This window comes from Coturnix japonica, chromosome 2, assembly GCF_054131305.1.
Source record: "Coturnix japonica strain WE chromosome 2, WE-NBRP24, whole genome shotgun sequence".
Classification (NCBI taxonomy): Eukaryota; Metazoa; Chordata; class Aves; order Galliformes; family Phasianidae; genus Coturnix; species Coturnix japonica.
The window spans coordinates 34,312,043-34,334,957 of NC_140664.1; the positions used below are offsets into that span (position 1 = coordinate 34,312,043).

Below are 22,915 nucleotides of genomic sequence, written 5' to 3' on the forward strand. Positions count from 1 at the left end.
CAGCAGTTAGTACATACAGTACCACTGACATAAAGAGCACTCTGTGCACTGTTCACTTCACAGCTTACATTAGCATCAGTATTTGCAAGCTGTACTTACCACAGCCATAGAAATCTTTGCAGAAAGTAATAACTCCCTTATTTTTCAATGCCTCTGAAAAGTCTCTGCAAACTTCAGTGGCTTAAAAAGCTGAATATTTTACTGTTTTTCTGTTAAATAAGAAACCAGCTCAGAAAGCCACAATTCAAAAAATAAAGAAAAATTCCAGGTCCTTTCCTTCTCCGGCGTTTCCTCCACTCATAGCTTGAAATTCCAGTTCAATGAGTATACGAACCATTCCTGACAGCATCATGGGGCAAAGCTGCCTTTTGCATTGGCCAGCATTTTTAAAAGGGGCACTTAAAATTATAAGGGCTGCTCTGAAAGCAATGTGTTCTGTTTTATTATGTCGGCCAGTAGTATCAGAGAGAGCTGTTGGTGGTATGGCAGAAGAGGATGAACCTTCACACCAATTTCCTGTTATATTTTGTTGCCAATGACAAATGGCAGCAGCAGAACAGTCTGACAAAATGGTATCCAATGTGGAAGTGCGTATGAAGCAAAGGAGTGTCTCTGAATTCCTTCACACAGAACAAATGTCACTCGTTGACGTTCATCAATGCTTGCTGAACATTTATGGAAACCAACCAGTGAATGTGAGCACAAGACAGTGGGTGGTGTGTTTCAGCCAAGGTGACAGCAGGCTACATCCAAGTAACTGTGAACCAAGATGAGTGTCGGCTTCAGTGCATTGGAAACGATGGTGACAATGCTGGAATATCATAAAGTTTGCACCAGGTGGGACCCATGAGTGCTCACATAGGAACAGAAACATCATGTGTAAGTTTGTCAGAACCTATTAAAAAAGTATGAAGCTTAATTGGGCAGTTTTCAGTATCATCACTCATGATGAGATATGGTGTCACCACTATAAGCCTGAGTCCAAACGGCAGTCCATGCACCAGCAACATTTCCCATCAAAGAGGAAGTTCACGACACAGCCCTCAGCAGGTAGTGATGTGTGCTACCTTTTGGGATAGAAAAGTGGTGATCTTTCTGGATTTCCTGGAACAAACCACCAATTCTGAAGCTATACTGCAATGCTAACTAGACTGAAGGCTCAAACTTCCAGAGCCAGGCCGGAGAAGAAACCAACTTTTCTCTTGTATCACAATGTCAGGCCTCATATCAGTCTGAAGACCAATCCTGGCTGTGCTGTACCACCACATCCATTCAGTAACCTGAATGTAGCAGCCTAGGAAGTTAAATACCAGCACTGCTAAGAGATACAGCACCTTCAGTTTGCAAGGGCGATCTTACAGTGGGGCTAAGCTTTCATATTGTTGTTTCAGGTCAGACATTAGGAAATGTTTGGCTGGCGAGGCAGTGGCACAGGCTGCAGTGACACAGGCTGCCCAGGGGAGCGTCAGAGTCACCGCCCCGGAGGTGGTCAATAAACGTGTAGATGTGGCACCGAGGAACACTGTTACCGGGCACGTTGGCTGGACTGGCCGAACTCGGAGGTCTTTTCCAACCTCGGTGATTCTATGATTCTAAAAGTTTAACACTTCAAAGAAACACAAGTCGCTACGAGCACCGCTGCGCCGCACATCCCACCGCTCCCTCCTCCAGACCCCCCAAAGCCGATCCCACATCAAACCCCCATCCCCTTCCAGCCGCCGGGACATGCTCAGTGCTGACGGCGGCGCTCCTCCCCCGCCTGACCCGGATACAGACGGGCTGGGCTCCGCTCCGCCCCGGCCCGCTGGGAGCTGGAGCCGGCCGGTCCCGCAGTAGCGGAGCGAGCCGAGCCATGGGATCGCACTGAGCGCCCGGCATCGCCCCGCTGCGCCCGGCCATGGCGCCTATGGGGATCCGCCTGTCGCCGTTAGGCATGGCCGTGTTCTGCCTGCTGGGGCTGGGCGTCCTCTACCACCTCTACTCCGGCTTTCTAGCCGGCCGCTTCGCCTTCTTCATGCTGAGCGAGCCGGCGGCGGGCGGGCCCGACGGACCCCGTGGTTCGGCAGTGGACCTGCGGGAGCTGCTGGCCGTGTCCGTGCTGGCGGCCGTGAGGGGTGGCGAGGAGGTGCGGCGGGTCCGGGAGGGCAACGTGCTGAACGAGAAGGCCAAGGGGAAGACGAGGGAGGGGGCCGAGGAGAAGCTGACGAGCGGAGACCTGCTTTCCAATCGCCGCATGTATCACCTGCTGAGGGCCGCCTTCCCTACTGTGCAGGTAGGAGGGTGCTGCCTGCTGCCGCCGCTCGGGGAGCGACACGTGTCACCGTCCGGCTGGGGATGGGGAGCAGAAAACCTGCCTTTTTCCTGGCTTGGATCTCTTATTATTTGGAGGTTGAGTCCTCGTCGTGTGTGTTAGGAGGGTGAGGAGTGCGGTGACACCGTAGGTCCAAGCCCTTCTCGCTCCTCTGACTCTGTAAATACACATTTAGTCAGTCTTCGGTGCCTGGATAGAGGTTGCTTCGGGTATTTGTCTGTCCTTAAAGTGCTGTACAGACTGTGGCTGCTTGAAGTAACACATTATGATCCCTCTGTAGGAGGAGGGACTGTGTTTGTGTAGGTATAAGGGCTCTCTGTGTTAACTGAAGGCTGGGGATTTGCTTTGGGCTTAAAGCAGTGCCTGCTCTGTGTGTGGCTGCCTGTGTGAGCCCCTCTCAGATGATGTTCTGACATGGGTCTTTTCTCCTTGATGGATATGAATATCAAACTTTTTCTGCTTAAAAAACAGTGTTCCTCTGTATTTTCCAAGTAGACAGCATTTCCTGCTAGTCCTCAAAAACAGAAATCAATCACATGTGTATACGTCACTGAACCAGGTAAAATTCAGGTGTATGACCTTATCTCCTCCCCAGTTCTCTGCTCCATTAGACAGAATGAGCTTGAGAGTTGTGGAGGATGAGGAAGAGTGAGTTTGACAAATCCTTCAGATGATTTAATGTTACTAAGTCTGACAAGCCACCTCTAGGATAATTAAAGTACATGATCTGAAAAATAACACCTTCTCTTGTTATGTATGTAAGAAATATCTACCAAACTGTATATGCTGGTAGGGCATGCTGTCTCAGGCTGTAGCGTGCTGAAGTGGTGAGTCTCTGGCACAGAGAGGTACGCTGTGGATGCCTTAACCCTGGAGGTGTACAAAACCAATTTGGATGGGGCCCTGGGCAACCTGATCTGGTGCCTGATTTAGTGGCTGGCAACCCTGCCCACAAAGGAGGATTGGAACTGAAAGAGCTTTGAGATCCCATTCAACTCAGGCTGTTCTATGATAAGTATTTGTCCAAACCAAAATAACGATTAAAAAAAACACCCTTTTTTTACTACATGTGTGTTAGAGAACAAAATTCTCAGGTGTAAAGACAAGATCATCAGTAATTCTGTTATGTACCTCTTGCATCCTCTGTTTTAACTTCCTCAGGCCTGTCATTTGTGTTGATAACAGTATGAGGGCTACGTGGGGTTTTCTGAGACGTCTTTCATGTGAAGCAATAAAGCCGCAGCCTTATCTCCAAGTACAGATGGACACTCTGGTTTATAAATTGTTGCTCAAGTCAAATAGAAACTGTTTGTGCTTGAGAAGACAGTGGTTACAAAACAAACCGTCACACAAAAACTGAAAGAATTCAACAAATTTTTTTGAGTAAAGCAAAATACTTGCATCGTGGAAGCCCTGAGCTTAAAGGGTATCTCAACGTTAAGCTGATGACAAAGCATGGCTTTCCAGTGTTTAAAAATAACTATGGGGAGAAGTCATTTGACTGAAATGAACTGAAGTCAGTGAGCAGTTGTGGATGTCCTGTATCATGCTGCTCGGCAGGGCACAAAATGTGCAGTCTGTCTGAAGTACAACTTCTCCTAAGGCTTGGTTATGAAGAGAATACAGGAAGAGCTAGGCTGTCACGTTTTATATATGTATATATAAATTTGAGGGGAAGAAGGGGGAAAAAATGATGAATAGACAAAGAAAATGTTTTGGAAGTAAAGCCGTTTTCATTTACAGATTAACTCCACTGGTTATGTCACCATTTCAGTTTGATACAAATGAGCTTATTTGCATCAATTTATGAGCAAAAGCTGTTGCAGCAAGGTTAGATGAGGTGGAAGAGCAGCAGATCAATTCAGTTTTATGACTACTTAGGAAATGGAACAGTACTGAGTATCGTTGTTATACCCCTCAGGAACAGGTACAGGGAAGTGGCCAAGTCCTTGCCAACTCACATATTACCCAGAATTGTCTCCACATAATCAAATTCTAACAATGCACATTTGCATCTCCTGTGAAGCTTGTGTGTGCAGGTGACTTCAAAATGCATTTCATGGTCCAATATACACAATGGTTTCTCTTGATGAAGTCTTCAACTGCAGTCATGGGCTTGAGACTTACCCTCAGAAGTGTTGTCTTCTTGTATTTGCTTGTCGTGCTAAGAAATAGTTAGGGATCTGATCCAACTAAAATCATCTCCTCTGCTTCTTTCTACTTTATTCTCCTTTTCTGCGTTACTTCGCTATTTGGTTGTTTTTCTTTTTTTTTTTTTTGGTTGTTTCTCCATGCAGCTCAATTTATTCCTTGTCCAGTGTTTGTGAAATAAGGACTGGGATGGGAATTGGGTGAAGGCTTTAAGGTGATGCTCAAGCCAGCCCTGATAAAGGGTTCAGAGAGTGGAGTGGAGAACCTGTGATTCCAAATCCAGTTGGAAACTGGCAAAAAGCCTAGATATGCTCTGCCTGGAAGAGCTGCTCTCTTTGAAGAGGTGACTTGTTCAGGAGTTTCAGTAATGTTACCCACTACAGGAGCTTCTCTGAGCACAACCTATCAGGGTTTTCTGTTTTGACAGTGCTGCCTGTGCGGAGGTTGATGTTGGGAGCTTGATATCTGAAGGCATCCAAGGTAAAAAGTGTAAAATAACTTAAGAATACTCTGCTTTGCATTGCGGCCCTACTGACAGCCTGCATCAGCACATCTGAAGGAACAGTGTGCTTACACAAAGGGGTGGGAATGATTTACTAGGGAGGTGCATTCTCCTTAAACCTGAGCTTTGGCCAAAGTCCTGTCCTCACACTGAAAAAGCCACTTTTAAAGCGGCACACACAATTCTGCTTTTTTGCTTCTGCACTATGCTACCATGACTTTCATAGGACGCAGATTTCAGTCTTGCTGACTCAGATAGGCTCTCTCACTTCTTAGGCTGTTTGTGCTTATTTATTTTTGACCAGTACTTTGATATTTTTGCTCTCTAGTTGTGCCAGCTGTGTGTCTTGTTTCCTGGTGTGAATACTGAGCAAATAAATACCCTTATTTTCTTGGTTTATTGTGACTATGATGGAAATCAAGTCTTCTATTACAAGCCTTTCTCTTCAAGCATCTTTTCATTGGTCTTGACACTGCCCTGAACCTAATGGTTCTTCTATCTATTTAGAATAGAGTAGAATCATAGAATCCTTAGAGCTGGAAGGGGTTTCTAAAGGTCATTTAGTCCAACTCCCCTTCCCTGAACAGGGACATGCATAGTTAGAACAGTTGCCCAAAGCCTGGTCCAGCTTAGCCTTGAATGTCTCCATGGATGGGGCATCTGCCACTACTCTGGGCAACCTGTTCCAGTGCCTCACCACCCTCACTGTAAAATAAATTTTTCTTATGCCTAATGTAAGTCTATTCTCTTGAATAGATTGTCTTGAAGCCATTTCCCCTTGTTCTGTCACCACAGACCCTGCTACAGAGTCTGTCCCCTTCTTCCCTGTAGCTCCCCTTTAGGTACTGAAAGGCTGCAATCAGGAGCCTTCTCTTCTCCAGGCTGAACAGCCCCAGCTCTTCCCAGTTAGGACAGATAAGAACCTCAGTTCAAGTTTGTGCATGGTAATGCTGGAATCAGGCATCAGTGTTTGAAAATGGGAATCTATTAATGTGTTGGTTTTACTTTAAATGAGCTATTTCTATATGTTAATTACTTTTTTTTTTTTTTTTTTTTTTTTTTTTTTTAAGTTTGATGCCTCTAAGCACTCCTTTTTTTGTTGTTTTGATTTTTTGTTTCCATCAACCTGAAATACCTTCTAGCTTTAAACCTACTGTTTGTGGATTTCTGACCTCAGTATCAACTCCCTTACAAAACTGGAACCTCAGTTAAGATGGCAAGTTCTGCATCTGATAAGCAATTCAGTGGGGTAAGATAGGAATGTCAATGAACTAGGTCTTAAGAATTAAATGCTACTTAGATTTCAGAAGGATTCTGGTGCTCTCCAGCATAAACACAGTAATTTGTTTCTTCATGTTGGAAGAAAGGCTTTAAGAACATTGACATTCTTTTGACCATCACGATTGTAGTGATTACAAGCATATTTGTAAGTAAAGCAAGAAGCACAAATGTTAATCTGTGTTCTCATCAGTAGGTGTTGGCTGAGCATGCACTTTTTCATATGGGTTTTACCTGATGCTCATTGACTCTTGCTGACTCTGTACCTAAAATGAAATTAAACCCCCCGACTTTATGGTACCAGCCTCTGTGATGGTATCTCTGCAGGTATAATTACCAGTAGCACTGTGCGTGCAGCTGAGCTATCTGGTCTATTAGCTGAGCACTTGGAGCTCTGTGCTGGTGCTGTGCTTCATAGACCACGATGCTTCTTGGAGCTGCTGTGTATGTGCATTTCTCTGCTCCTGCGTGGCTGGGGTCTAAGGTTGACAAGTAATGCTGTGCGTTCACAACAAGCCAGTCATTCCTTTCTTTCTGTTGAACTTCTGTCTGTGCACAACTGTGAATGTGAATTTTGTGATGTCTTGAAACAATTTGTGAACTGAGAATGGAGTGACTTAATTACTTCTATTGCTCTTAGGTTTTAGTTGTTTCAACAGGTGTGTGACTTTTGTTATCCACACAATTTCCTCTGCTGTGTTTCTGTTGTTTTTACCAACTTCTATTCACTGTAAGTCAGGAGAGGTGGAATTGTTACCTGATACGTGTTTACCACATGTGAAAACCTGTTAGCTGCTTAATGACCAAAGTCATAGAATGTGTTTTCATGAGCATTAGCTGTGCTTTATGATACTTAGGCAACTCTATATTCTTTGTGTGCTCTCTCATCGTATACTTGTCATTAAAATTAATGAAGATGTAGTTGATGGGAGGGAGCTCCAGAGCTTCTGCCTGTCTGGACTTAGCTTCTTTAAAAATGCCTGCCTCCTTTATCCCTGTTGTGACATTATTATATCTTACTTTCAAATGAGTGTCAGTGTAACCTTATTGTATAATGTATATTTATTTGCATTGCATGCTTATATATTATTATTAAAATGTATACTTAATTAACAAAAACAATTGTTAATAAGAAATTTAGTTGGAGGACCATTTCATTTTGCAAAGCCCTTTCTTTCCTTTTGTAACAAAGTGTGCCCCACTTAAACTCAAGTGGAACCTTTCTGAAAGGCATGGTGAAGCCTGTCTGCAAAAACTAATTTAAAGCTTAAAGACATCTTAAATAGCAGATTCTGATTTAACTTGTGGCATAACAAACCTAGCTGAAAGCTTGTTAGCTGTCTGCTGAGGCAAACAAGGCAGTAGTATTTTGATTTCTAGTTTTTTCTCTCTTTTCAGTGTCAAGTGACAGAAGCTTTCAGAGAGCAGCTTTAACTTGTAGTGGGAATTGCTGCCTGTCACCCTCAAGGTCTAAAGCTGGAAGGGAGGGATCAGGGTGGCCATTGCTGCAGGTGAACTGAGTCTTGGTGTGAATGTTGTTACTACCTTCTACAGCAGACTCTGAAGGCCATTTCTCAACCAATACAACTAGACAGATACTTTTCTCTGTTACTGCAAATGAAGTGCTTTCACTGCTGCTTGTTCACCTGGAGGTTTTTCTGTTATGCTGCTGCAGAAGGCATATTTGTCCACCATGACTTGTTGACTGGATTTCTACTGTGAGAGGTTTTGGCACATGATCGTAGAGTTTGCATGTATACAGATGCTGCAAGAAAATGAGGCAGCTTTCCCCTGTGGTATGCTCGAGGGAAAAGTCAGCAACTGAGCAAACAAAGGTAAAAACAGCCTGACCTTTGTTGTGTGGGACTGTGTTCCTCCTCAGAGCAGGGTGGTGTGGGAGGTGTGCGGCTGTGCGAGGGCAGCTTTGGTAAATGGATTGAACTCAAAGGCTGCTGAGGGAACCCTCTGAACACTGGCCTCTATGAAGTCTAACCAAGTAACTGATCACTTGAATCACCTGAATACAAGTAGCAAAATTCAGCTTGAATCTTAGGTGTGTTTAATGCAAGTGTTGCATGATGGTTGGTGAGTTGACTCTGTGTGTTAAGCAGAGTTGATGCCCTAAGAAAATCAAAAAGCAAAGTAAAAAACCTGTTAGTGTTTTGCTAATGTTCTTGTGTGCTGCTTCATCTATCTGGGTCTTTGGGCGTTTTGGTTCATGTTCCAGTTTGAATCTCTGGTGTTACCCATTCAGCTGATCTCTCTGTTCTTGAACTGTTGTACCTGGAATATCCTTGTATTCAGATTCTGATTTTGTTGTTACCTGAACTGTCCTATTTATGTTGAGTAGTTTTTGTTTTTTAATAATACAGGTGGGATAGTAATTGTTTTTTATTGTAATAAAAAAGCATCAAGATTTGGATCTGAGAGCACTTAATTACCAGATAGGGATCTAAAAGACCTTCAGGAATAAACACATGAAAGATGGATTGCTATTTAAATCTGACTCTTAGGAGTAGGTGATAGCAAGTGTACAAACTTGAAACTTTATAGTTAGGTACCAGTTGGAGAGTATCTTGCTTTGGCTTAAACATTTAGCATTGTGGTTGTTATCTATGATAGCTGAAGACTGTGTCCTCCTGGCTTAAGCTCTGCTCAAGTGAGGACATCATTGGTAGGGTGCCGGGCCCATGGCCAGCTGGCTTCTGAGTATCACCAAGAAGGAGATTCCCAGCCACTGGGCAAAATCTCCAGGGCATCTCAGAGAAAGAAAAATGTGAGTCACAAAGTTCATACTACCACATCCTCAGAACCAAAAGCCACTTGTTGATATGGGATTTGGCACTGGAGGTGTCTTTAATTCCAAAGATGCAAAGCAGTACCTCAAATCAGCTTCAATAGCGTTTTAATTTCAGAACATAGCCTTTGAAACCAGAAATCTCAGCAGTGAGTACTATACAAATCTCTAATTTCACTGTAATGTAATAACAAGTGTAACAAGAGGTTTCTTTGCTTTTTTTATAGGATTGATTCCAACTCTTGTAACTTTTTTGGAAGCAGCCTTTGTTCTGCGCACTATTGAGGAAATACGTTTTGTTGGCTATTTATTTTTTTTTTTTTTCCTTTTTAAAATGTGATTTCTTACGGAGGTGCATGATATGCTATAGCAGAACTTGAACTGCCTGGAGGTTGTGTTGAGCCTGCCAAGTCTGTGAAACTACTTGTTTTGACTCTGCAGAACTGTTCAGCCTGGGGAAAACACAATCGTCAGGTTGATAGTACAATGACAGATGTTTAATTTGTAAATGTCACGGCAACTTTAAGGGATCTGCTTGGCATGTAGTGCTTCAAACACTGGTTTTACATGAAAAGACAGCTGTGACGTGTGGCTGGGGATGCTGTTTGCTTCCTTATTCTTCAGTCCCCTTGAACAAGATGCCCTTAACCCTTTGCTAATAATCTTTTACAGCTGAGGTGTGTGTGATGTCTTGGCATGCAAATCCAGTGAAAATCCTACTGATACAAAGTCTGTTACATTCAAACACAGAATTATGGAAATATGGAAGGCTCTTTTAAAGGTTACCTAGCCCAGCTCCCATACAATGTCAGGGACATCTACAGCTATGTCAGGTTGCTCAGAGCCTCTTTCAGCCTGACCTAATCTGATCACTTCTTTATTTTCACTATTATTTCAATGTCACTTACGCATGACATCTATAATAAGAAGTTTATTTTAGTTAAAGGTTATTCATCTGCTCTAGCAATTAGATGTCTGGGTCCAAGCTAATATGGTTGTAGACTCCTTCTGTAGTCAGTAAGGTGAAATAGGTGGCTGTAGGTGGTAGACACCTTGCATCCCATGTCTGCTTGATGTTTTGGTGTGGCTGGACATCAGAACTAATCAATGCAGCATCCCTTTAGAATTGCATTAGATTTAGCTTGCCTTTAAACTAGCATTTCTAATATTCTGGAATGTCTTAAATCCAAGTTGAATATACTTCAGGCATTTAAAAAACACATCTGAGCAACAAGCTTCGTTGTTCTACTGAATAATTAGTGGACTGATGCATTTCTGCAGGCTTCTTATAGGCTAAAGCACAAAAGATGTAGTAACAGTGCCTTCCTTTTTACTGTCAGTAGAAAGAACAAAGAGGTACCAGTCTCCTGATGTAGCTGAGGTGCTAAAAGGGAATGAGTTGTATTTATCTGAATTCCATTTGGCCCTGCCTTTGTTCATTTATATTACAGCTCTCCTGTAAACCATGCATGAAATTGTAGCAAGCTAGTATGTTTGGACTGAGGCAGGTTGACCCATATAACCCTGCACAAATAACTGTGGGGTCATTTGTTTTGTAGTGTAAGGTATCATTATGTACAGTATTCTGTGTCAAACGAATCTGCTGTGATTCAGTACTATCATATCACTTCAACTGAAATGACACTGTACTGGGTTTTGCTGAATGTTCATCCCTTCAGCAGAATGGGGTCATGTGTTGCACTAAAGTACTGAGCTCTGTTCTCCATTCTGAAATGGGCAGTCTCCACTATCAGTGTGGACTGTAGGATAAGTAGGTTGAGAACAGCCCTATGGAGAAAAACCTCTGGTTGTTTATGGATAAAAAGCTTGATGTGAACCAGCATTGTGAGCTTGCAGCCTTGAAAGCCAGCTGTACCTGATCTGCATCAAAAAAAGGGGTAGCCAACAGGGCATGGGAGGGGATTGTTTGTCCCCCTCTGGTTTGCCCTTCTGAGTCTCCAGCTGGAGTATTGAATCAGGCCTGGGGCCCCCAGCACAAGAAAGATATGAAGTTGTTGGATTATGTCCAGAAGAAAGCTACAAAGATGATCAGAGGGCTGGAGCACCTTTCCTATGAAGACAAGCTGAGGGAGGTGGGCTCGTTCAGCCCAGAAAACAGAAAGCACTGGGGAGACTTCATTGTAGCCTTCCAGTACTCGAGGGGAGCTTATGAACAGGAGGGAGGTTGACTTTTTAGACTGGCAGATAGTGATAGAACAAGAGGGAACAGCTTTAAGCTGAAAGGGGAGATTTAGGTTCGATGTTAGGAAGAAATTCATAGGGTGTGGTGAGGCACTGGATCAGAAGAGCTGTGGGTGGCCTGTCCCTTGAGGTGTTCAGGATTTGGTTATATGGGGCTCTAGGCAGCTGGATCTAGTGAAATATATCACTGACCATGAGGGGTTTAATTATGTGATTCTATGTAATACTCTGTGTTCAAGAATAAAATTCAGTAGGCCAGAAAAGTGACAACAAGGTTAATATTTAACTGCTGTTTATGAATGTTATTTCTGGGTTATCTTAGGTTCTTGGCCTAACTTATCCTAAAGACAGATGAGGAATGTTACTAACTTGTTTATAAAATAAAGTGCATCTGGCAGCTCTGTAAAGGTTACATCCAGTTGAGCTGCTTATTGCTAGTAATGATTCAACTTCTGAAGCAGGAATATAACCTAGGATTAATCCCATACAGTCTGCAACGTACTTATTGATAAGAATTGTATGCTTGAATCTTCATTTACTGGTCAGTGTAAGTACAGTATTAGATCTCTACTGCAGCTGTGTGCTGTACAAGTATCCAGAACTGAATATTCTGCTTGTACTCTTTGAAGCAGCTGCATTTAAATTGTGATTAAAAGATAGAATTCTTACAGTGGGAACAATCAATAGGAAGAGCTGAAATCAGAATCATGGCGTCCAACTGGTGTGGTTCATGACAAAACTGTGAACTGTGATTCTTTTCATTACTTATTACATGGTGTCAGCAACTTGTCAGTTGCTGAAAAATGACCAGTTTGTGCTGTTGTACTTCAAGGTGAAGGGAGAAACAGATGCATTCAAGATCTTCTAACTTTTTCCACTACTGCAGTTGCTGCATCTGATAAGTCTATGCACCTGCTTTTGTGTTCTTATCACAGATAAACTCTGAGGAACGTGTTGATACATCTGATCAGGAGACAGTCTCTTGGGATCGCAATATTCCTGATGACATAAAAGAAAAAATACAGCCTAAAGAGGTCCCAGCAGAAAGTGTTACTGTCTGGATTGATCCATTAGATGCTACGCAAGAGTACACAGGTATGTAATACTGATGTCTGTCTTTTTACTAGAGATAACATAAAAAGTATTTAAAGTAGCATCTCTTGTTAAAGCGTGCTCTGTCAAAGCTAATGTGTTCCAACTGAACGAATTTTAGAGTGAAATCTCTATAGCTGTCAGACCATAGCACTTACTTTTATGGGTACCAACACTGAAATAGCTTAGGAATTCCTTGCAACAAAGTAATTACTAAAATAGATGGTAACTGTCACTTAGGGATTCTGCTGGTATTGCATGTCATGATTTCAGCTATTACTGTGATAACACTGAACTCAGATTATTTTTTTTGTTGTTGTTGTTCCTTTCTGTAAAGGGAAAAATAAATAAATGTGTTTAACTTGATTAAAAAGACTTTTTGTTTTTGACTTTTAAGAAGGATATATAATTCAGTTTCTCTTTTTCATATGCTTCACATAAGCAGCTTAAGGCAATGCAACTGAAATTGTAGCTGAATATTCTGTTGATACAGTCGCTTATCAGGTGAATGTTCTTCAGTGTTTGATTGTTTCAGTTCTGAAGCAATACAAGTATGGAGCGTAGAAAGGAGAATTTAAGAGATTCTATGAAGATACATACTGCATAAGATAATTATTAGCATTGGCTCTGTCAGGAGTATGAGGTGTATCTACTGAAGAAGAAAAAATTCTGGGAAGCTGTGGAGTCTGTAAAGTCTTTTGCTATCTGCAGAGTTATTTGAAGATGCAACAAAATTATGTAATCACACCAGTTAGAAAGTAGGCTACGCTTCAAAGAGCAATATTTGTATCACGTCAGGTCTGCTTTTTTTTTCCCACTGAGTTCTGAACATCTGTCCATGAACTTTCTTCCTCTCATTTTGCCCACAGAGGATCTTCGGCAGTATGTCACAACAATGGTTTGTGTGGCTGTAAATGGAAAACCAGTAATAGGAGTGATACATAAGCCATTCTCAGCATATACAGGTATCTTTATCCCTTCATTTCTTCCTGATCTCTTCAGTCATGGTGTTAAATAAAATTTGATGTCTGAGAGAAAATCTCTGCATATAAATGAGGAAAGTAGCAGTTAGGTGCAAAAGACCTTGTATCCAGAGTTGTTGGTGTGCTGTGGGACCCCATAGGAAAATACAGCCTGTGTTTAACATAAAAAAATGATTCATTTAAAACAAACAAAAAACAGTAATGGAAAACGTGTTTAACAATTAAGATTTCTATATGAGTGCTTGTTGCAAACCAAAGAAAATAAAGCCTATATACATGCTGACTGGTCTTATATGTGCTGATAGTCTTTAGTAGAACAGCAGCAGAACTTGGGTTTGTGAAATTACATCCAGGAGCCACAGAGATAAATGAAAGATCTCAATGTTAACTGTTCCTATGTATCAGGCAAGACTGTCTAGGGCAGTCTTATTGAGTATCTGACATGCTTTATTAAGGCATGTTCCTGGCCTAATTAAGTTGCCAGTACTAATGATGTATGAGTAAAGATAACTTCACATTTGGCACTCTATGGGTATGTGTACTTCTGAATGCTTCAAAGTAGCTTTACTATTCACATCTTATATACTGTACACTTGAAACAAGAATTTCTCTTCTTGTTTTTTCCTTAGGCAATACTGACCTCTACAGTTGTGAAGTTATACAGTAGTTCTTACACAGAAACTGACTGAATATATGAATTTTTTGTTCTTCTTTGTGCTTTTTGAACACTTAATATTTTGTGCTAAATATTTTACCTTCTTCAAATATGAATCTAATCTTCAGTCATAGAATGACAGAATCACCAAGGTTGAAAAAAACCTCTAAGATCATCCAGTCCAGCTGTCCACCTATCAACCAGTGTTTTCCACTAAGCCGTGTTGTTTAAGTATGTGCTGTATTTTGGTATTCTTTAAGTATCCAGAAGGGCTTATTGGACTGTATTTTCTAAGTATCAACTTGTATGTAAATAAGTGTTTTTCAGCACTGTAATTTTGAGGATTAACTCTATTATAAAATAGCAAAGTGTGACATGTTCAGACATGGCATCAGATGAAATGCAATTAATTCTGTCATTCTGTGTGAAAAGTATTCATTTTCCAAGCTGGAAGTAACAGAATGTTGTGAGTAGAATTGCTCCTAATAGTACCAGACCAGTACAAAGCAATGAAAAAGTCACTATTGTCATTACACACAGCTCTGTCTGTTGCTGTACAATCTGGCCCTTTACTGAGATGAAATTGCTGCTTAGTCTGCTAGGTAAATGTTAAATTAGTGGTTAGGAGATGCCACCTACCAAGCTTGGCTTTGAACTGCATGATGGAATAGGTAGTAGGTTGCATATTCTAAATCCTGTCCTCCAAAACACCCTATCAAAAGTTTTTGCTTCCTTCGTTAGTATTGTTATCCTTTGTGGCAAAAGAACATAAGGTAACATTTTTGCTGTCTTCTTTGAAGGGTCACTAGGTTTTTGGTTTTTACTAAAGAATTGTTTGAGGAATAATTGGATCTAGGTCTGCCTCAGAAATATCTTCTAACTTCAGTGATTTTTCAGTTGCAAGTTATTTGTTGGGATTTGTTTCCTCCTTATTTTTAATTTGAAAGCATGATACAGGAGTAGAGCATATGCATGAAGCTGTGTGTGGAGCTGTTTCTTTTTCTTCTGTGCTCCTGTGCACGTGTGGACTTCCTTCAGTCAATCTTAAATTTTGCTCTTCCAGCAGAAAACTGAGTTACTTCAGTCTTCTCCAAAGTGTTCTTTTATCTGTACGCTTAACAGAGATAACTATTCATAAAGCTTAGTAGTATTTCTGTTTCTCTTGTAGCCTGGGCAATGGTGGATGGTGGGTCAAGCGTAAAAGCTCGTTCCTTCTACAATGAGAAAACTCCCAGAATTATTGTATCCCGCTCCCATGCAGGAAAAGTGGAGCAGGTTGCACGACAGACTTTTGGAAATAAGACTGTGATAATCCCCGCTGGTGGAGCAGGTTTGGTTCTTTAAACATTCTATATGTTTTACCGCTTTCAAACTACTTAAAAGGGATAGGCATTATTAGACAAAAGGAAATAAGTGTGACACCATTAAAGATTCATACTATTGCTTTCATTTACATCAGAACAGAAAAGTTTTGTAACTGAAGGCCATTGCTATCTGTCCTATATTCAGTCCAAGGAGCTTTTAGCTGCATTTCATAACATTACACAATATCCTTTTGCATCTTACTGCCATAATGCAAATATGTGAAATATATTGTTTCACTGGTGTGAAGCAATGGCTGTTTTTAGATCTGAAAAGTCCATACAAAATTTGAAGTTTACATAAATGTATCTTTTTAAGTCTTTAACATGGAAAGCTAGAGAAGATGATCTTGTTCAGGTTCTTGACAGTGAATCTAAATGAATTTTCCTATGACAGAGATGATGAAAGTGTAGCTGATTATATTAGGTCTCCTGGGCTTAACTCTGTAAATGAAGGATAGGTTTAACAAAACAAAAACAACTGGTTGAACAGTTGAATTTTTTTTGTTAAATCTCTGTAAAATAAAGAAAAGCATGCTATTTTAAGTGATAACTTTGCACTGTGTGACAGGTGATAGACATAAATGGCCCTGGACTAAGTTGCTGTGACAAAGAGTGGTGTATATCTATGCATTTGTAATAAAAAGCCAGGAAAAGTAGACTTCACTCTAATATAGTAAGGAATAAATATTTGAATGAAAGAGCAAAACTATATGTAAGTTTATAGTTTAGTTTAATAATGTGTCTAAATAAGTCTATGGTAACACATTGGTAAGGACTGTCTAGAGTCAATCTTGAGGAAGTGGTTTTTTTTGTTCTTGTGGGTTTTTTATTTCAATGTTCTGTATAGGTCAGATGGCAGGCAGGTTTATTGATGCTTTCAGTTTTGTACTGGACTGGCAGGATATATAGTTCATGATGTCACTTTCCTGTATTTTGCATGTGCAAGTTATTAACACTGTTAGATTTTTCCTTTGTGTGCAATTGGAAAATGTGGTTTAACTTTCTTATTCTGACCAATTATTGTAGGTTACAAAGTGCTGGCTCTCCTCGACGTGGCTGAAAAGAATCAAGAAGAAGCTGATGTGTATATCCATGTCACCTATATTAAAAAGTGGGACATATGTGCTGGAAATGCAGTGTTGAGAGCGTTAGGTGGCCATATGACTACTCTGACAGGCGAAGAAATTAGTTACACTGGCTCAGATGGCAATGAGGGAGGACTCATAGCCAGTATCAACATGGACCATAAAGCACTGATTGAAAAACTTCCAGATCTGGAAAAAACATCACACAAATAAACGTGGTTGCTGGAGAAATATCAGTCATGCTTTTGTTGCCTCCAGATGCTCTGTCTAAAAAAGCAGGTTTGAAAACTTGCTGGGAAAGATGCACAGCAAAGCAGTTTGGTGTGGTTATGGGGACTGTATCATGCATCGGGTTTCTTCAGTGGCGATATTTGAAAACAAACAAAAATCAGCAACAATAATAATAAGCAGAAGTAGGAAGAGGACTGACTGCCTCACACCTCAGTTTCTGTGTCTTTTTTTTCTTTTGGGCTGTTTTCATGCAGTTCTTACACTCAAGGCGCATATGCATTACGTAGTTGTGAACATGGGTGATTTAAAGAAAAACCTGAGTTGATTCATAAAATAACCTAAGTAGTTCTCACAGGAATTGCTTGGAAGCTTTTTTACATCATGTTACTGTAGTTTTAGCAACTCCGTAATTGATTAGGTAGAAACAAAGATTGATTTTTGTAGGTGTTTGATTTATGTAAACAATCTAGCAGGACAGATGACCCAGTGTTCTCTACTCCTTGAACAGAAAGCACAAGAAGATTGACACAAATGTATATGCTGCAAGAGTCTCTACCTTCTGATAGAGTGGCCCTCTTTCTGCCTTTAAAGGGTGAGGAGGGGGAAAGTTCTGTACTATTTTGACTTCTTCCTGAAGATTTAAACCAGTTTGATTCAGATGAGTTGTGAATATCACTCTTTTATTAATCAGAATAATTATTTCCATGTACCTTTTTAAAAGAAAGCAATGCTTCCTTGTATAGTTTTTAAACTGTTAATTCTTGTCCTTGCTGACTTCTTTGTACAGTGTTGAAGAGGCATGCTAGCGTTTCCTCTGATGTAGGTCTTGTTTGTCATTGGATGTTTGTACTTACAGAAGCACCCTCTACAGTACCTCTTTATTTTGCTTTATTCCACCTTTGGTTATTGTCATATGGAATGAGTGTGGCTGTTTGGTTGATTCCTATTACAACATGAGCTAAAAGTAGCACTTATTTTATTTCTAGAGCTCCCAAAGTGACTTTCTGTCTTCTTAGGTTAAGGGACATTCTTTTCTGCTGTTCTTGAGCCATCCCAAATTACTTACGGTTACTTAATTTATACATATGTAGACTGTTTTCTGTTAACTTGAGCCTATTCAAGCAAGCTTGAAGAACAAGTGACACTTGAAGTCCAGCAGAATCCACAAAAGCTTGCTGAAAAAATGTTGTTTGTGAGTCCAACTTACACAGAATAGAACCTGAGCTCTTTGATACTAAGTGGTTAATTTTAGAGTACTTCTAAAATGGGTGGTCTTGTATGTACAGGAATGTAACCATTGGTTTTGTTGTTCTGTGCCACCCCTTCAAAGGGATTTTAGAAAGTTATACCTGTTATTTTAATTATCAGTAGGCTCCCATTTCTTCTCGCAAAAACTAAAGTTCTTAATTAATACGGCTGTTTCAGTGTGACTTTCTAAACCAAATTCTCATATTTGTTTTTATCTTAACTTCTTTTTTCACCATCCCTCTGTTCTGATGGAAAAAGAGGTTTTTCTCCTTATGCCAGTTGTGGAGTGTGCCACAATACATCTTTTAATGTTCTTGCTTGCTTTTGTGTTTCCAAAAGACCTCCTCAGATGTTTCATAACTACAACTATAGACTTTTAGTTTGTAAACTTACTGGCAAGGCAGACTGGTGCTTATTCTCACTGGCCTTTTAGTACGGGTAGATTTTCTTCAGATAATTTTTTTTTCCCAAAATTTATCCTGTTGCTGCTATTTGTGCATATTATAGCTTTTACATGTGTAGATAATATATGAAACCACTTAAATTACAGCTGAAGTTTAATGAACAGCTATATGCTATGACGGAGGAGTGAGTATACCATTTTAGAAAAGAGGCTGATCTTTTTCATAAACAAACCTTGTTGAGCTTCCAGACCTCAATGAAAAACAAAAATCCAGGTATTTAACAAGTCTTTAGTAATGTTCTACAAGATTATTGCAGCTTCTCCCCCCACCCCCATTTCATGCTGATAGAAATGGCTTGAAGCCTAACAATAATTTAATTTAAAAAAATAATAATAATAAAAATTAAAAGCTTTAACTACTAATAGAATTTGGGTGAAAATTTAAGCATGAGAAATAGCTGTAATTGGCCTGGTGTTAAAACTTGAGTGTGTCACAGAGCTTGGATGCACAATACTTATGTTAATTAATGTTTGTAGGAGGTGGTTGTTTTAGATTCAGATTGAAAGCATGTATACATTTACCATGTGAATACATAACTGCTTTTAGTTTGGGTAGGATTCAGTCACTTCCTTGCATAAGCTGTGAGAAGACAGCTTCAGCATGAGAAAGGAAAAATTACATTACATGTCCTAAGAGAGCTTACTGGGATTTTAGTTGAAGGCATGCAGTGTTTGCCTGAATTATTTTTCCTTAGGAAGCTAAAAATGGTATGAAGAAGAGCCTCAGTTCTCCTTTCCTTTCTCTCATGTGCTGGCAGAAATACCTAGTTTTTCATCAGGAAGGTGTTTGCTTGTTCAGACCTACTTGTATTCTAAATTGCTTTGTTAGATGTGATCACAGTGTTTGATACCTTTCCACTTCTGGCCTCCTTTTGGTCCAGTCTCATTTCCTGTGCTAGTGCAGGATAGGTGGGAGTGAGGTCCCCATTTAGTCACCTCTAGCACAGCTGGACCTTGTGTAGCTGCAAGCACAGGTCTTGGCTGTGCAGAAGTTCCCAGTATGGCTGAAAGAGAAGCCATTTAGGTGAGAGGATACATGAGCCTCTGGTAAATTACTTGGTTCTGATGTAAATGCAACTCTTGCACAGTGCAGCAGGTGTTCAGAAGTGCTTGTGTGGTACACATGTGCCAGTGTACTTTGATGTTTGTATGTATGTTATTAACACTCTGTTCTCCTATTTATTTGGCCATATTTATGCTCCATTCTCAAATATTTTGCAGTTCTGGCTGAAATGCACATTTTTCATTTGTGGTTTCCAGGTATGCTTATGCTCAAAACAGAGTAGGCACTTATATTGTACTGGTGTCTCACTACCCAGATAGGACTTCGTTCTACACATTCTAGCCTTTTCCATATAAAGCTGTAACGTTCTTAGGGATGAGCTCTGTGAAGAAGGACTCTGGGGGTCCTGGTGGGAAACAGCTTGGCCCTGTGAGCCAGCAGTGTGCCCTTGTGGCCAAGAAGGCCAATGGTATCCCTGAGTGCATTAAAAGGAGTGTGGCCAGCACGTTAAGGGAGGTGATCCTCCTCTACTCTGCCTGGTGAGGACATATTTAGAATACTGTGTCTGGATTCCCCAGTTCAAAATAGACAGGGATCTCCTAGCCTAGGAGTCTGGTGGAGTGTCACAAAGATGACAGAGGGCGTGGAGCATCTCCTGTATGAGGAAAGGCTGAGTAACCTTGGACTGTTCAGCCTGGGTAAAAGAAGACAGAAACAGGATCTGGTAAATGTTAGTAAATATCTAAAGGGAGGTGGGAGGCAAATGGACAAGGCCAGGGTCTTCTCCAGTGGTATGTAGCAATTGGACAAGGAATAATAGCCTAAAACTTGAATATAGGTAGTTCTGTACTAATGTGCAGAAGAACTTTTTAGAGTAAAGGTGACAGAGCACTGGAACAGGTTGCCTAGAGAGGTTGTGGAGTCTCTTTCTATGGAGATACTCAAGACCTATCTGGATGCCTACCTGTGTCACCTATTGTAGGGATCTTGCTTTAGCAGGAGGGTTGGACAAGATGATCTCTTGATGTCCCTTCTAAGCCCTGTAATTCTGTGATTCTCCTGCTTTACACAATTGATCAATGCAGGTGAGTCCTACAAAGGTGTATTTTCTAAAAACAGTATTTAAAAAAACACCAAAACTTCATGGTACCATCCCAGCACCAAGCAAGGAAAGTAAGAGAATGCATTATTTTAGCACTGGTGTGAAACTAGTGTTTCCTGAATAATGGACACAGAAATAGAAGGATTGAATATTGTACTCAATTCGTCTTGATTTCAACCTATTTGCAGGGCTTTTACAGACGGGTCAGGACAAACAGCACTTAAATAAATCTACAGAGTGCATAAAAATAATGAGCAGAGATAGCTTACTCGGTGAATGAACTGTGCAGATTGTTGTGATATTTCATATAATTGCTTTTCCTCTACAGTCTTTAAGAACTGAAATTTTCAAACTAGTTTTAGGTATGAGATTATTATTATTTTAAATTGCCAGTTGTTCGAGATCAAATATTGAGTGCAGTCAGCACTGAAGTTCCTCTCTGCTTTTTGGTTGATAACAAATGTACTTTGTAGTATCCTCTTACCTGCTGGAGTTGCACAGCAGTGGTGTGATGCTGCGTGCTCCTGCCAATAAACATACAGAACAAGTGCTCTGCACTCCCCAGTGGGCTCTGATGAGAAGGGACTGACTTGTGCTGCATGTCTTCTGGGTTACATGCCTCTGTTTTTCCCTCCTGCTTTGTGGATCAAGGATCAAATTTCCTAAGTAGAAAAACAGAGGGGAAGGAAGCAGGTGACTTTGCTGGGGAAACTGTAGTGGAGAACACTTATTTCTATCTATTGATTTAAGTTACGTTTTGATTACTCTTTCAGAGTTTAGATAATCATACAGTTAAGATTTAACTAATCTGATAAATGTCTGTGTGAATGTAGGCTCTGGCAGGGTGAGGGGGGCATACCTTTAACCTAGAAAGCTTGAACAGCTTCTTTACAAGCCAATCAAACCAAGTCTTATTTCAGTGCTCTCTCATACACACTGAGGTCCATAGACACAATTATGAATTGCCAATATAGTCTTAGTCCTTCTTCTGTCCTGCCATCTTCCATCATAAAAACAGCTCTGAATGCAGTTCAGTGTATAAGCTGCTGGGACATGCTGGTAGTAACTCTGAGGTCTGAGACCTTCTGTGGGGGTGTCTGTTACAGAGGGGTGCCAGCACCTGCTGAGAGGGTCTTCCAACTGCTCAAGCTGGTAATGCCACTCACAGGTCATACCAAGGGGCTGCTGAAGCCTTATGCTTTGTGGTTTTCTGATGACAGTGGAGAGCTACTTTTCTCTTTTTGCTGTTCTTTATTTGTCTGTGTCTTCTTGATCCTTGCTTCTTTCTTAGCTCATGTGAACAAGAAGGACAAGGGATTGGAGGTATAAATTTTTGGATGAGAGGACCACAGCAACAAACTCACAAGCACATTTTATCCTGCAGCTGATAATATTTGGGACCAAGGTCTAGGGTGCTGAATTTACCAAAGATGGTAGATAGTGATAGATGCCAGCGAAATAAAGGCAGCTTGAAGAGAATTTCATATGACTGGGAGCAGTGAACATGCAGAAAAGATATAAATGGCTTAAAAAGAAATCACACTCTTATAAAATGAGGGAAAGAAAACTGTTTTCTGGTGAAATGTTACAACCATTTGGCCTTTCTGATCCCTTGGGTATAGAGCTGTGTTGCTTAGGAAGAGCTCCACTGGCTCACCGTGAAAGGCCTGATGTTCCTGAAGTACATTCCCACTGATGAAAACGAGAGAAGAAGCAAATCAAACGCAATGGCAAACAGAAAGCTAAGCAAAGTTGTGAAGAGCTCAGCTTCGACCAACAAAAAAACAACCTGGGCTGTGTTAAACTCACGTCTGGTGGTTTATTTCTCCGTAGATTAATAGATGGAAACATCATCCAAGTGGCTTAAGATTCAAAGTTTTTCATTTCTTCATGGTCTTACAGCTGGTAAGAGCCTACCTTCAGATAATACTGTTTTCAGCCCTGGTTGTTCCTTATTTGTAAATCATGTTCCTCTTCCTCCCCACAAAGGACCAGCAACACTTTGGCATTTTTCCCTGTTGTCCCACCAAATTGTGTTCCCATTTTCCAATTGTGTGCCAAATTGAAATGACAGTTCTATAAATAAAATCTCTGACAATATTGGACTGTGAGGATGTTTGTATATATTGTCTTTCTGTTGGGTATTTCTCATTTCTTTATGCTCCAGGTTCTTTTTCTGGTGATTCATCTTGGGCTGCTTCAGCTATATTATGTGTGCGTGTGTGGCTGAGGAACCTGAGGAATTACTGATGGGTTCAACCAAGTTTTATAATGAGTATAGAGATCTCTACTGTGTTGTTTTTGTATATGATGATGGATTTGTACAATGGAGTTCTTGGAAACTTCACATTCTTGGTTCTGCAGAAGTTCCCTGACACTCATCCAAACTGTCTTATTCTGCTTGAGTCTCTGCTTCCATGATTTTCTGCCAAACTCTACCATTAGTAC

At 40.7% G+C, this 22,915-nt stretch overlaps 1 protein-coding gene across 1 annotated transcript; it reads left to right on the forward strand.

Annotated features, from left to right (window-relative positions):
- The first annotated feature begins 1,770 nt into the window (after positions 1-1,770).
- BPNT2 (3'(2'), 5'-bisphosphate nucleotidase 2) lies at positions 1,771-22,578 on the forward strand. The gene is made up of 5 exons (XM_015855631.3): positions 1,771-2,272; positions 12,177-12,336; positions 13,203-13,298; positions 15,140-15,301; positions 16,362-22,578. Exons 1-5 carry the CDS (start codon positions 1,898-1,900, stop codon positions 16,631-16,633), a joined length of 1,065 nt encoding a protein of 354 aa, XP_015711117.1. The 5' UTR covers positions 1,771-1,897; the 3' UTR covers positions 16,634-22,578.
- Positions 22,579-22,915: the final 337 nt, after the last annotated feature.